General features: G+C 62.1%; 1 protein-coding gene across 1 annotated transcript in view; it reads right to left on the bottom strand.

The window, feature by feature from the left end:
- The window catches only part of ARHGEF10 (Rho guanine nucleotide exchange factor 10), a 78,934-nt gene that overhangs the window by 15,810 nt on the left and 48,510 nt on the right, over positions 1–14,614 (bottom strand). Inside the window, 8 exon segments of the mRNA XM_055335438.1 lie at positions 1,907–2,064; positions 2,506–2,554; positions 2,557–2,710; positions 4,266–4,352; positions 5,302–5,423; positions 6,739–6,839; positions 6,967–7,094; positions 7,432–7,547. Coding sequence (XP_055191413.1) covers positions 1,907–2,064; positions 2,506–2,554; positions 2,557–2,710; positions 4,266–4,352; positions 5,302–5,423; positions 6,739–6,839; positions 6,967–7,094; positions 7,432–7,547 — 915 coding nt within the window.

Raw genomic sequence — 14,614 nt, 5'->3', positions numbered from 1 at the left:
GAGGAAGGCCTGGGGCCTGACGCCTGCCCAGAGGACAGTCCACGTCCCGCATGTGAGCGCCCAAGCGCTAAGAGCAGATTCCGAGTGTCCTCAGCACCAACACAGCGACGGTTTGTACGTGACGGGGACGCAGGTGGCAGCTCTGCAAAGCACCGTGGGTGCGAAGGACACCCCGCCGCCCTCGGGCCAGGTGATGTGCCAGTAAAGCCGGGAAAGGAGGAGTCACCAGCCCCAAGTTAGACAAATATAAATAAGCCCTGAAGAAGTCCACAGCACTGGGAGAAACAGACGTCAACACCCCGACTCCGTGTGGGAAGCTCGGCAGACGGGACGGAATCACGGAAACTTCAGACCCGCACGCTGTGCATGATGCCCGACCTCAGCCCCTGCCGCAGCAGCACAGCTCGACCCCAGGCAAGCCGACCCCAGCCACACAGATGCGGGAGAAGGAAACAGAGCGACCACGTGGGTCTAAGTACACACGGACCTTGTTCCACATATGGCAAGCTCACGCGGAAGCCACACCTCTGAGCCCGACTCACCCTACGGGGCACACCCACTGCCCCGGCCCTACCCCACCGTCCGGGCCGCCCACAGGTCCTGCTTCCTGCCCTTGCCGCCACCCCCCGCCAGGGACCTGCAGCTGCCCTGACGTCCCCCCGACGATGGTCCCCCAGAGGGCTCTGACCGGGCGCCCCCCAGTGCCCTCTGGGCATCGTGAGCATGTTTACCCCGTGACGTGTTCATCCCCCCGCCCCCCCCTTCCGACCCCCAGCCCTGTGGGAGAGCTAGGACTTGCCCCCATTGGCAGCCTCTGGCACTAGCCTCGGGTCCCCTGCACCAAGCCAACGCTCAGCTTGTCCCCGAGACAGTGAGTGACGGTGGCATGGTGCCCGGGAGGTCGCGGGGGGGCTGCAGGCGGGCAGGCGTCGGGGGCGGACAGGCTCCCCCCCCAAGGGGACCGTCTGCCCCAAGGGGATTCAGCCCCTGACTTCCATGCACCCCATCTTGGTGGGGCCGCCCAGGGGCTGCCGAAACCCCACAACCAGGAGGGATGCGAGGCGGCACCCCCGGGGAGGCAGGGGAGGGGAGCACCGGGGACCCGCCCTGCTGACCCCACCTCAGCTGCGGCCCCCAGGCCCCGGGAAGGGTGCACACAGCTGGCCGGGCCGGTTTGGGGTATCTGCCGTGGTGCCCAAGCCAAGGAGACGCTCGATCCTACAGCTGAAGACGGAAGCCGCCCCCTGAGAGGGGCTCAGAGGAAGGAAGGCCGGCCGCGGGGAGCGGGTGAGGAAGCCCCCAACCCTGTCGACCCCAGAACGCAGGCAGTGCGCCCTGCGAGCGAGGGCGACCCCCGGCAGCAGCGGGACAGCTCGTCCAAGTGGAGCTACGCTGCAGGGGCGGGACGGGGGCCGAGCAGGTGGACAGAGCTGGGACACCCCGTCCCTAAGAGGCTGCAGAGCCCCGCTGCGCCCTCTGGGTCCCCGGAACCCGCCGAGGTCCTGGTGGAGCCCGTGGAGCGTCTGGGCAGACGGAGTCCAGCCACTCCCGCAGGCGGCCTGCATCCCCACCACCCGAGGGAGCCTCCAGCCCCGAGGAAGCGTAGGGGCCACGGGGGACGGGACCGTGCTGTGGGGGACGGATGTGCATGGACTTCCCACCTCGTGGACGGGGAGGCGTCAGCGGGACAGCGATGGTCCAAAACCACTTCCTGCCTGTGCGGCTGCATGTTCACACTGGGCACCGTCCTCCCGCCCCGTCCCCCCATCCTGTCCTGCCCCATCCTCCCGTCCTGTCCTCTCAACATCCTCCCAACATCCTCCTGCCCTCGCTCACCGCCCTCCTCCTCCCGAGGCTGAGAGAGTCCCTGGAAGCCCCGGGAGAAGGGACGTGCAGACACCACTACCTTCTGCCTTCCCGTAGACGGCCACGGCCCCGTTGACCAGGCCGGCGTACAGGCTCTGGGGCGTGCAGGCCAGGCTCAGGACCGTGGACTTGTCGGGGGCGAAGAACTGCTGCAGGCGCACCTTCTTGCAGCCCTGACTGCTCTTATAGATGGAAATGCTGCGGGAGAAGGACGCGGGCCAGTGAGCGCCCCTGCTCAGTGACGGGGCCTCGCCAGCACACCGCCCCCCCAGCTCCGGCCTGCCCCGGCCACCTCCGCCCCTCCCCGCCACCCCCACCGCATCTCTTCCTCGCACGGTAAAGGAGAAACAGGACTTCTCCCTCCGTAAGCAGCTTCACATCAGGGAACCACCGTGGTTCCTTTACGAGGTGCAGTGTCCAGGAGGTCGGGGCACAGATCGCGGCCCTGCTATACTCCGAGGCATGGGGAGTCGGGGCAGGTGAGGGACACAAGTGAACACCCACCTCGTGTAGCTGCTGTGCCTCCGGGGGGCGGGGGGGCTGCAGCAACCCCAAGGGGACTGGTTCTAAGGGCGGTGACCCAGCCTTAGGGCACAGCCTAGCAGGTGGGGCGGTGGCCGCCCCTGGCAGTGGGCTCACCTCCCCTCCTCGGTGCCCAGGCAGACGGTGGGCACGCCTGAAGCCCTCCCGCAGTGGCCTCGGGCTCCACGGGCCGCTCCTCCGCGGGGATGAACACCATGCACAGGATGCGAGACTCCACGTTGAAGCACTCGATGACTTTGGGGTTGCAGTTTTGAAACGAGACGATGGCAACCTGGCCCATTTGGCTGGTGCAGCTGCCGATCTGAATGGGGGGTGGGGGGGTTAGGAGCACCTGCAGCTTCCAGGGCACACTGACCCCGACCTCCGAGGCCACGGGCGGGAGGGCGGGACGGGAACCACTGTTGCCACGGAAACCAACACTTCACAGAATCCACGGGGTTTAAACCATCTGCTACCGGAGCCCACGCTTCCTTTTCAACTTACAGGGTGACTTTCCCTTTTAATTTTCATAACGAGAGTACGGTTTCGAGGTTTTCTTCCTAGTTCCCATTGCTATCCCTGAGGAACCAGCTGCCCGGCACTCCGCCGCGGTGGCGGCCCGCTCGGGCATGATTGAGAGGCTAACAACCGGGTGAGCATCGGTTCCCAACAAGTAAACGCTGATGTGCGACGGGCTCAGCTAGGAAAGCAAGGCCCAAGGAACCCGAGCACCGGGCACCTCCCCCTGCATGGCCTGCAGCGTGTAAGCACGAGGCGCTGGGGTCGCCCTGGGCCGCCGGCGTGCCACCGGGACACCCACGGACACCCCGCAAGCTCCGTCCCAACGCGCAGTGCAGGCCGTCTCACGCGGGAAAGGGTCAGATGCTGCCAACAGGAAGAATGCCCGGGACAGAGCCTGCGAGGTCTGCAAAGCCAGCCGGGGCGTCAGCGCTGGCGTGGAGCCCCAGGTGTGGGGCCCCAGGTGCCATCGCCGCCGCGCCAGCTTTGGGAGCGCCGTCATGCCCCGGCCTCTTGTGCTACAGAGAAGCGTCCTGCTCAGATGGCCATTCGGTGATGGCTGCGGGATCGCCAGGCCCACGCCAGCCGCCGGCGACCGGGGTAACAAGGAGGCACTGACACGGTGCACGTGACAGAAAACCTTCTCTGCCCCAATTCTCTGCTCAGGGAAGTGAGCCCATCCCGTCCTTCCTGCCGGGTGCACGCAGGGAGGAGTGCCGGCCAGGGAGAGGCTCCGCTGTGGGACGTGGAGGTGTCACCGAGAGCAGGGAGCCTGGAGAGGTGGTCGGGTGGTCTGGGCACGGCACTGGAGGACAGACAGCAGGGTGCCCCGCGGAGCAGGGCTGGGAGCCCAGGAGGGCCCACGGGAGCCCTCACGGTGCATGGGAGCCTCACCCCGTCTGCAAGGACCGGAACTGCCCATTGCAACTGCAGCATGCGAAATGCAATACTTGATTTGGAGCAAATTAATTTGGATTGCCAAGTTTCCAGGGTAAAAAGCCAGTAATGTCTTGGAAGGGGAAAAAAAAAAAAAGATCCCATGCAACTTAACCACCCAAACTGCAGAAATATTTAAATTATCCTATTACTTAACTGGGTTGTCCCTGTGCTGATTCTAATCCGGTAAAGCTTTAAAACAGAAAAAAAAAAAAAAAAAAAAGCAAAATACAAGATAGAAACATTTCAATTCCTGAGAATTGCACAACTTTCCCAAAAGTGCTCAGTCCCATCACGGCTCGTGACTCGCATGCTTATAAACAGCCCAGGACACCCAGGACATCGATAGCAGATTGCACGTTGGAACCTGTCAAACCCACGCTGGCCGTGGACACGGACCCGCAGGCGCCGCCCTGTCTTACCCACAGGAAGCCGTGCACCGTGGACAGCGAGTCTGGCTGGGCCTCACTGGTCACGCAAGGTTCAGGGTTGTAGGCGGCACATTCAATCTATCGGGGAAGAAAATCGGATGCCCTCGTTTAGAACAAGACCCGGAGGCGTCTGAATGACACAGTCCCTTGAGCGGATCACAGAAGCCGCAGGTTGTTACTTGCTGCAGATTAAAGCAGGAGAGGAGGTACGAGCCTCGGAAATCTGCTCCTGAGAGGCGAACACTAATGAGCGACATCGGTCTTTACTCCGGTATCCAGATCCCAGCTCTTGCCAGAAACCTGCGTCACGGAGCGCAGCACGCAGGTGGGGCAGCTCCCCAGGAGTGGCGGGAGGGGGATGGACGTCCTCCTTTCCCTCCCGCCCGCCCTCCTCTCCCGGAAGCTCCAGGGAGCCTGGCTCCAGGTCTGAGTGTCGCCAGAGACCAGAAAGCAGAGCTACAAAGGTCTTTACTTGCTTCTTACACAAAGACACATCCGCACCTGAAGGCACCTGCTGTGGTCCCCGAACAGAGAGCACGGGCATGAATAAACGGCCACATCGGCACAAGCGTTAGCAAAAGAGGGCGAGGCATTCCAGGTAAACACGGGCCTTTAACTGGGACCCACTAAGGAGACGGAATATGCCCAGCGCAGGGCAGCCCGGCAGACAGACATGAGACCTGTGTCCTCTCTGAACTAACAATTCCTGGAGTGCACTGGGTACAGCGAGGACCCCCAGGTCTCAGTGACCACAGGGCAGAATGCAGCAGGGGCGGTGAGGACCCCCCCAGCACCCGGATGACCCCTGGGTGGAATGCAGCAGGGGCGGCAAGGACCCCTATCAGTGGGGCGACCACTGGGCAGAAAATCAGGCTTTCTGTTTCATGTTCTAACAATCTAAGTCCTTAACATTTTTCCCAGAGAAGTGTCACAACGGGTGCCTTGGGGCAACGTGGGACTCTGCTCCCCCCGCAGGCAGCACCGTGTCCGTGAATGGTGCCTCCACCCCCAGGCCACCGCCCATCACCTTGAACTCCTGCTGCTTGGCCACCGTCACTGGCATGTGTCCCACAAGAAGAGGGTGTCTCTCCTTCTTAATCTGGTTCCCGTCATCCTCCACGCAGAACCAACCCATGTGGTTCTCCTCCTCTGCGGTCACATCAAAGAGAAAGGGGAAGGGCACCTGAGCCGCCTCCGGCTTGGACGGGACCGTGCGGACCGCGGCCTTGGACAGGACCTCCTGCACGAGGCTCAGGGCCAAATACTGTTTCTGTAAAACGCGACTGTCTGTTCCTCATGGAAAGGCCGCCCGCTGAGCGCTGTGTTCTGGAAGAGCACCTGATTGCCCGCGTGCCACCCCCCCCCCCCGGGGCCCCTGCGTAACCACCGAGAGTCGCACGTAGACACCTAGGGCCGTTCAGTGACAGGTGTCGTCATTACAGGAGAAAAATGTGCACCAAGCGAGCTGGGCACCCCGACTCCACAGGTGTCCGGCCCGTGACGGCAAAGGCGCTGCCTTCTGGGTCAGCCCGCTGTCCTCGGAGATGGGCTGGGCCATTCCTGTCATGCTCATCACAACCCAGGGAGCCCCTCAGGACAGAGAAAAGGGCAGGGGCAGGAGGGCACTGCACTCGGCAAGCGGGGGGCCACGGTGTCCTGCAGGCTGAGAGCATCGCAGGCCTACGGACCCCGTGCAGCTCGGGGACCAGAGCACACGCATGCGCGACGCCCTGCGCCTTCTGAGTAGCAGATCCACGTGGGAATGAGCTACAGGTACACGTCTACACTGCAGAGGGGCTTGATTCAGGGGCCGACACAGGAGCGAGGAGACCTCACCCAGTCCCCCGGTCCCCGGCCGAACCACAGGACCTCCTTCCACGCTGGCAGGGCCTCCGCTGACAACTCTGAGCCGCCCTGGACCTCCCGCGGGTGACGGAGGGGAAGCAGGACTTCCTCCCACCTGTGGCGCTGGAGCCGCAGCCGGAAACAGACCGACCCGCCCCGGGTCACGGGCCCCCAGGCCCCAGCTCACGGGGCTTCTTGGCTGCTGTTCGCGGGCTCAGCTGGCGTCAACGTGTTCTCACAGTAAAAGCAAGGGCCTGTTCCCATGTGCGACCCCTAGATCGTCACAGCGACGTCTTAAAAATCACTCGTGCGGGGGCAGGGGCGGCAGGTGGGTGGCTCGGTGGGGGAAGCGTCCCACCCGATTTGGGCTGCTTGGGTTACAGTCTCAGGGCCATGGGCCTGAGCTCCACATCGGGCTCCCCACTCAACAGCGAGTCTCTCGCTTGCTCGCTCTCAAATAAATAAAATGTACACGTTCTTTTGCATTAAAGGATGAGTCTATGGTCAAGGGCGTTCTCAGGTCATTCTCAGCTCAGGCACGGGCCCCCCCACCAGGCAGGAAACCCGGGGACCAGGGCCCGCAGCTGAGCCCCGCGCGGCCCACAGCACCCGCTCTTACCCAGGGCGAGCTTGGCCATCTGCAGGTTGCTGATCCACGACTCCTTGATGGCTGGGGTGAAGGTGTTGAACACAGCCGTGAAGAACGTGGGCCGCCCGGACCTGCCAGGAGCACGGGGACAGCACGCTGCACCCCGGGACTCCACCGCTCCGCCGGGTCCCACAGGCCACCGAACCACACGCCGCCCCCTCGGGCCCGGCCCAGCAGCCCTGTCGGGTCACCACTCACTTGTCCTGCTTCCCCGGGAGCTGCAGCTGGATGCGGCAGCAGTCGGCCGCCCGGATTTCCTCCTCCTTCTTCAGGATGAGCCTCTGCAGGCCTGCCGTCCAATCGTGGGCCACCGCCTGGTTCAGGTTCTGGGGGGGAACGCACGCCCGTGTCGGCGTCAGGGGGGGAGGGCCCAAGCAGGCGGTGCTGCAGCCTGGGCCCTGCCCCCGGGCCCTTGGGGAGCAGGGTGCAGACGAGAGGCCCCCACGGCCCGGGTCACACGGGGCGGGACAGCCTAGGACCAGACTGCTCCTCAAGTCCGCCCCAAACGAAATGACCCCCGCACAGTCTCACCCCACGGGAAACGGGAGGAAACACACCATCAGGCCGGTTCTCAGGAGCAGCCTCGCTGTCACGCCCCGCGGGACACGCCGGCGGCGACGCGGGACGGGAAACAGAGTTGGAAGCCGAGGCTCCAGACGTTACCTGGTAGTTTCCTCGGAGGTTCCCGATCAGCTGCGAGATCTGACCGACGATGTTCAAGTCGTGCAGCAGGTTCTGCAGGTCCTGGTACAGCTGCCCCGGCCCCACGTACACCTGGTCTGCGGAAGAAGCGAGAGCGGAAACCTGAAGCCACGCGTGCGCCGGCGCCAGAGGCTGAAAACACCAGGGTTAAAATTCTGGCTGACTTAGGATTTTTAAAAAGTGGATCCTTTGCAGCATTTAGGGGTCTCTCTCCTCTTCTAACCTTTAAATCCGGGATGACGTTAGACTTAGAGAAAAGGCCAAAAGCCCACGGCGTGGGGCCCTCGCGCAGCGCCCGGGACGTTAACGTCTCACGGCCCTGCGGCCCCCTGTCAGAGCGGCGGAGTCTCGTGGACACGACGCTGCCGGCTCACGCACACGCCCTATAGGTGTCGCCAGCTCGCCCACCGAGCTCGTCGCTGCCCTGGGCCCCGCCGCCCCACACGCCCTTGGCTGCCGTCCCCTCCCAGAGGGCCTGTCGCCCGTGAGCTGAGCGCATGGACCATGGCCCGCGAGTCCTCCCCTAGAGCTTCTCGCTCTTTCCGCCGCTGGGGCGTTCTCTAAGCCTCGTCGATGTAACTGCGGTTGCTAAGAGGTAGCTGGAAATGCCACTAACGTAAAGCAAGTGCCCAACTGGAGTCACCCACAGCGCCCTTCCTCCAACGCCGAAGGACAGGGACAGAGGAGGTCGGCCACGGGCGGGGAAGAGCCCCCACTCGGGGCCACCCGCCTGCCACACGAGGTGCCCCGTCCCCCACCTCCCGGCGAGGATGCAGCTGATGCACAGGCCGGATCCCGACGCACGATCCCACCGGAGCTCGGCGTTAGGGACACGCGGTGACAGCCGACTCCTCTCCCACGTCTGTGCACACGGGCTGCCCCAGGTCCCCCGGCCAGCGGCCGGCAAACCTGGGTTGGGTGCAGCGAGTGTCCTGGGGTCGGCCCCACAGGCGACATCCGGCTGGGGGTAAGGCGGACGCTGCCCGCAGGACGCAGCCAAGGCCCTGCCGGGCGCCTTACCAACAGCGTGCAGAGCAGGAGCACGCGTGTGTGTCACCGGCTACGACTCTTTTAAGGGACAAACGTATGGTTAAGGGAAAAATAAAAAGTGCAGTTGGCAAGCGTGGCGGCTGGGACCGCTCGGCTCCGCAGGGCCGCCAGAAGGAAGCACATCCCCTCGCGGGTCTCAGGCTGTGCTGCCGGCGTCACAAGCAGGACCAAGGCAACCAAGGCGCCCTGCGTTCCCGGCGGGCATGGGGCGCGGCCCATCACGGGACAGCTCTGCACCCCGCCCATGACCATGCGCTTCGGTGCTGTCAGCGAATGTGCGGCTCCAACGTCGGAGCCTCGGGTGCTGCTCCTCGAGCCGTGCTGGGCACCTCGCTGCAGAGCACGGCAACCGTCGGTGATTCTGCAGAAACGGCGCTCGAGACGCTCTCGCTCAGATCTGTACGCCCGCCCCAGGCCGGATTCTGGGGATTGATCCAGGCAAACTATACACTCGATCCCCTAACCAAGTATTCTCATAAAATCTTACAAAGAAAGGGCACGAACTGTCCCACGACTATACATTCATCACGTTTATTTTCCCTCGACAGCACGTTCACCTCGCCTAACACCCCTGTGGCGACCCCACGCGTCTGCCTTCACGTGCTGACCCTGACACACTCCTCGGGCGTGCCTCGGTGATAAAGTCACTCGGCGACAAGAGCCTACCAACCTGGCCGCGTCTGGCTTTTAGTTTAATCCTTCAAATTGTCCTACAGCCAAGAGACCCTTTTACCCTGTGCACACGGCCCTTGAACCTTAACAGGGGCAGGCATGGCCCGGGAGGGGAGCAGCGGAGTCACCCCGGAGGCCCCGGCCCGACCGCCTCACCGCCCCAGCCTCGCATAGCAGCCACGGCCTCCCCGTCTCTGCGTCATCTTCTCAAGCAGGTCGTAGAGCAGCACATGCTCCCCTGCTGCAGTCTTCCAGACGCGTCAACAGTGCACCTTCTGGGAGCACAGGGCCCGAGCTGCGGCAGGATGTCACACCTGAACCACAGCAGGGCACAGGGAAGCCGGGGTGGGGTGAGGCCAGGGCACGGGGATGCCAGGGCCGAGGGTCAGGTGCAGACACACTGCTGCCAGTCTCCAGGTGTCTCGGGCAGGCTGTATTTTGGTTGGACCTCAGCACCTGGGCCTGAGGAGACCCAGAAGCCTCTCCCACCTTGCTGCCCTGCTGCGCAGTCCCTTCTGGGGGTGGGGGGAGACCCACAAACCAGCCCCCCCCCAGTGCAGCACCTGCCCTGTTTCTGCCCAGGACCCACCTCTCCGTCGGCCCAGCCTCTGCCTCCAGGACTCTCATGCTCAGAATTTGAAGATGCTCAGGTCTCTGCCTGCTCATCTGTAAGATGACGTGGCCCTCGCTCCCCTGGCCCCCCTTCGCTGCAGGAGGAGGTCTGGGCACTCTGCACGCGCTCCGCGGACGCTCTGGGAATGGGGGGGGACACTGGCCCTCCGCCTCTGTTCAGGCTGCTGGCGGCAAGCAGGGGTGCCGGCTTTGCTCCCCAGGGCAGCAGCGAGGTTTCCGGGTGTAGGGCCTGCTGGTGCCCCGCGGGAAACTCCCACACAGACGCTGGTCCCACAGGCGGAGGCCTGCCCTGCGCTCCTAACTCGCGGCGCACCCACCACAGAGAAGTACAGCCAGGCTGGCCCCGCCATCATCCGCAAGGACCCCGGAACGAAAACCCTAGGTGACCTCAGGTATCGGCACCTGCGTGCACACCGTGTGCCCCCCTCGGACACACTGGCCCGCACACCCCGTCCTCCAGACGCCCAAAGACGACTCCTCGGGACATGGTGAAGAGAGGCGGTGACAGGCCTCTCCCAGGGAAGGCTCCTGCCCACTGAGACCCCCGTCCCCTCCCCAGCTCGGTGCAGCACAGTTCCCTGAGTGCAGGGGGTGCTTGAGTCCACTGTGGGACAGAGTTGAGGCTGTGCAGACTTGCTCGAGTCCGCTCATCTCTGGCCACAGGCGAGTTTAGTTTCTGGTAAACCCGCTCCCCACAGAGGGGGAGGCACAGTGAAGGTGGGGGCAGCGACGGCCCTGGCGGTGCATGGGGCGCAGCCCCGCAAGGGAGGGCAGAGACGGCCCTGGGGTTGCATGGGGTGTACCCACAGCAGAGGCAGGGCAGTGACAGTTCTGGGGTTGCATGGGGTGTACCCACGGCAGGGGAGGGCAGCGACGGCCCTGGGGGTGCATGGGACGCAGCCACGGCAGGGGTAGGGCAGCCATGGCCCCAGGGCTCTGGGGCTTCCTTGCCCCCAGCGTGCAAAATTGGTGAAAACCTTCCGTCACCCCCCAAAAAAGGCAGAGAATTTGGCAAAGTAACTTTAGAAGATCTGGGAGCGGACACCAGCCCGCGGGACCCGGGACCCCTGAGCAAACCCACAGATGCCAGCCTGCAGGCCCCGGAGAGCGAGCTTTAATGCCAGAGAAATGTCACAGCTCAAGGAGGCGCTGGGAGCGGTGCCATCCTCAGGGGCCCTGCTGGGGGGTGCGTCCAGGGTCCTTCCTGGCCTTGGGCACAGCCCCTCTCCCTGCACTCCCTCAGTGGGCAGCTCCCTCCCCTGCACGGCCCCCTCCCCTGCAAGGCCGCTGCCTCCTTCCCCTCCTCCCTGCACAGACAGCTCTGCAGGCCTCAGTTGCCAGGCAGCGCCAAAGCCCACGCTGTCTTCAGGCTGAACAACAGACCGAGGCTCCAGTGCTGGATTCCAGAGCTCAGTCGTTCCAAAGGCAGGAAAGTCACAGGCGGAGCACAGGAGTCTCTACTCGGCTTCTCAAAACAATTAAGGGATGACAAATGCAGGAGAGTTGGAAAGAACAAAACCGCTGTCGGTGAATGAGAAGCCCTTCCCTAAAAGCTCTGAGACACAGGAGGCAGCCGGCCACACTGGCCACACTGGCCACACCGAGGCTCGCGGACGGGACCAGTTTCTTTCCTCTGCATGAGCGACGGCCACGATGGCCGCTGGCTGCTGGGAGGATGCACAGCGTGGATTTGACGCAGAGAGTGGCTCGCTGTCTGGCCCCGACAGCAGCAGGACCCTCACTCCTGAGGCATCTGGCCTGGGTGGCAAATGCGCTGTTCCCTGCCAGCACCCCGGGGACGCCGGGCAGCCCCCGACTCCCTGACCCGAAGCCTGACACGCCCCTGGGGTCTGGCTTGAGTTCAGTCTTCTGACACACGCAGAATTGGTGCACTTCTCGGCCACAATCTGTCGAGGATGGAGGGTCCCTCCCTGGATGGACAGCACGTCGGTTCTCTCTCCTGGAGGAGCGAGCATGACCTACACGTGACCAGGCACCTCCATCCTGCTCTGCTACCCAAGAAACAGCTGAGTAGCGGCTCTTGCTTCCCTGCCTTGATGCTACGCTTTGCTCTCCTCGTGTGTCACCACGCATATGACTGGAGCCACGAGGGTACAGGGACCGTCAGACACAGGTGGAACGAGGGTCCCCAGGCTGGAGCAGCTCCCGGGCTCTCACTGGCACCACGGACGGTGGGACGGCCCTGCCCTCAGACGCAGCAGTCCGGCCGGCTGACGAGCACCAGGACTCCACCATAACTTGGAAGCCTCTTGCAGAACGTTCGTACTCCTGCAGACGGAGCTGGACCCCAGAGCAGACCGCCGTGGGTCCCCGGCACCTGGAGGGACACACGCTTCCCAACCGCCACAGGCTGGGAAGGTTCTAGTCACAAAAGCACTCGCCACTCCCTGTGCACACGCACTCCTCCCCCCGTGTGCCCAGGCGACATGTCGGACCAACACCAGCTGAACGAATGAATGAACCAATAGATCGAGGACTGCTCGCTCGCTCGCTCTCTGCTAAAATCCTGCTCCCTCGTTGAAACCTAGCTTAGGAAGCATCTTCCCTGGGAAAACTATCGCCCTTGATCTCTCAAAGTGTCTTGCCCTTGTTTGTGCTGAGGACTGTGTGATATGGTGCCGCACGTGTGTTCTCAGATCCGAGCCCCAGGGCTTCGGGAGGCAGCATCTACACCGCAGTCATCTGGGGGTTATCAGAACGTGGCGCTCGGTTAGAAAAGGCCTTCGAGGGATCCCTGGGTGGCGCAGCGGTTTGGCGCCTGCCTTTGGCCCAGGGCACGATCCTGGAGACCCGGGATCGAATCCCACGTCGGGCTCCCGGTGCATGGAGCCTGCTTCTCCCTCTGCCTGTGTCTCTGCCTCTCTCACTCTCTCTGTGACTATCATAAATAAATAAAAATTAAAAAAAAAAAAAAAAAAAAAAAAAAAAAAAGAAAAGGCCTTCGATAAACAGGTCGGTGGAAGGACACAGTTTAGCTAAAAATTTGACAGTGGTCGGCGGTTCCATCTTTCTTTCCGCTTGCTCCACAGATACTTGTTGAGCGCCTGCTGCGTGCCCGGTCAGGACGCCGGGAGGGAAACGATGAGTGGTTACCCTCACGTAAGGTCCCTCACGCTCGTCAGCTAGCAGCACCCTGGTTCCTCAGACTGAGGCACCGCACCGTCCCCACAGACCACCCTGAAAGGTACTGTTGGGGCCAGGCGGGAAGAGAAACTCCTCAAGATGGCGGATACCCCAAATGGCTGAGGTTCCTGTCACCACCTCCACCTGGGACGCCAATGGACCAATGACCTGCTGACAGCTTGATGCAGACCCTTAGACCTCTCCTTTGGACTTACCCAACCGTACCCAATGCCCTTCAAACCCCAGAGGAGGAAGTCACCTTTGACTGACCGAACTGCAATCCTTCCTTTGCATAGGGAGGGTCACTCTGACTGGTTGGATTGCAATCCTTCCTTTGCATATGAGCCGACCAATAGGAAACCGTTCTGCCTTACAACGTTACGTAAACCCCCTGCCACCTTGTCTTGGCGCGACTTCCCCGACTCACTCTTCCCCTCCGTGAGTCGTGGAACCTCGCCCGAGGGTGCCTGCAATAAAATCTGTTCTTGGACCCTCGCTTGCCTTGGCGGTCTCATTTCCATTTAGTTACCAAAAAACCTAACAGGTACCAAACAGCACGTGAAGATGACACAGTCACCCTGGGGCGAGCGTTCCGCCCCCAAGACGGGCAGCGGGCATCTGGGGAGGCGGAGCAAGCGTCACCTCAACGCGGAAAACGCGCTCCCTGAACAAGTGCTCTCCCCAAGGTTATGGGCGGGCTTTGCTGGCAAGAGTGAAAAGCTCAAGGCAAGTCTGCAAAACACACCCACACCCCCGTTTCCAAGTATTTTCCAGGCTCTCGAACTGAAGGTACAACAACAGACTTCCCCTGAAATTGAAAAATGAAGAAAAAGCAACTACTCTCCCAAGTGACACATCTTCTTTTCGCCGCCAATGAGAACCGTGCCCCCCTGTGCCACGGACGGGAGCTCGTGGGCTCAGTCACGGCCCCAACGTCCTTTCTTCCGTGCACGGCCAACCCCTGAGCGACAGGGCTTTGAACTGCGTGGGCCCGGCTTCCACACACGTTCCCTTGGTAAACACACGGCAGTGCCACAGACGTGTCCCCGGGATCTCCTCACCGAGGCTTCCTGTTCCGCGTCTTTATCGTAAGAACACAGCACGGGATTCGGCTACAAAACGCGTGCTAGCCGACCCTTTACGTTCCCGGTAGGGCTTCGGGGCAACGGCAAGCTTTTGGCAGTTAAGATTTTTGGAGTCGAACGATATATGTGGATTTTCGACATATGAGGGTCGGCGCCCCGACCCCCACGTTGTTTAAGGGTCAGTCGTGTTCTAAAAATTAACTCTTCCTGCTATGTGCCTCTTAAGTATTACTGATTCATTCACATCTCCCTCTACGTCAGCTCAATACAAGTTGTAAAATATAAAGATGAGTAAGAAAACGTACTGGGGCCTTAATACAGCGTCCATTCTGTGGGTCAAAGCCGGCCCTGGTTGACCTGAGCACAGGAAGGCGCCTTTTAACACGGCTACCACTGCAAACATGCAAAGGCGTCATATTGTTCACAAAACCAAGTCCCAGGCAGGATTTGCAATCAATATTAGCGATTTAGCTCAGTTTTTAAGAACTTTTAACAAATGAGATGCACAAGTTGAACCTGAGTGAAATCTCGCCGACCTACGTCCGCCCAGCAAGCACCCG

Source organism: Nyctereutes procyonoides, unplaced genomic scaffold (assembly GCF_905146905.1).
Source record: "Nyctereutes procyonoides isolate TBG_1078 unplaced genomic scaffold, NYPRO_anot_genome, whole genome shotgun sequence".
Lineage (NCBI taxonomy): Eukaryota > Metazoa > Chordata > Mammalia > Carnivora > Canidae > Nyctereutes > Nyctereutes procyonoides.
Note: the sequence above shows the minus strand (reverse complement) of the source record. Positions and strands in the feature narration are given on the sequence as shown.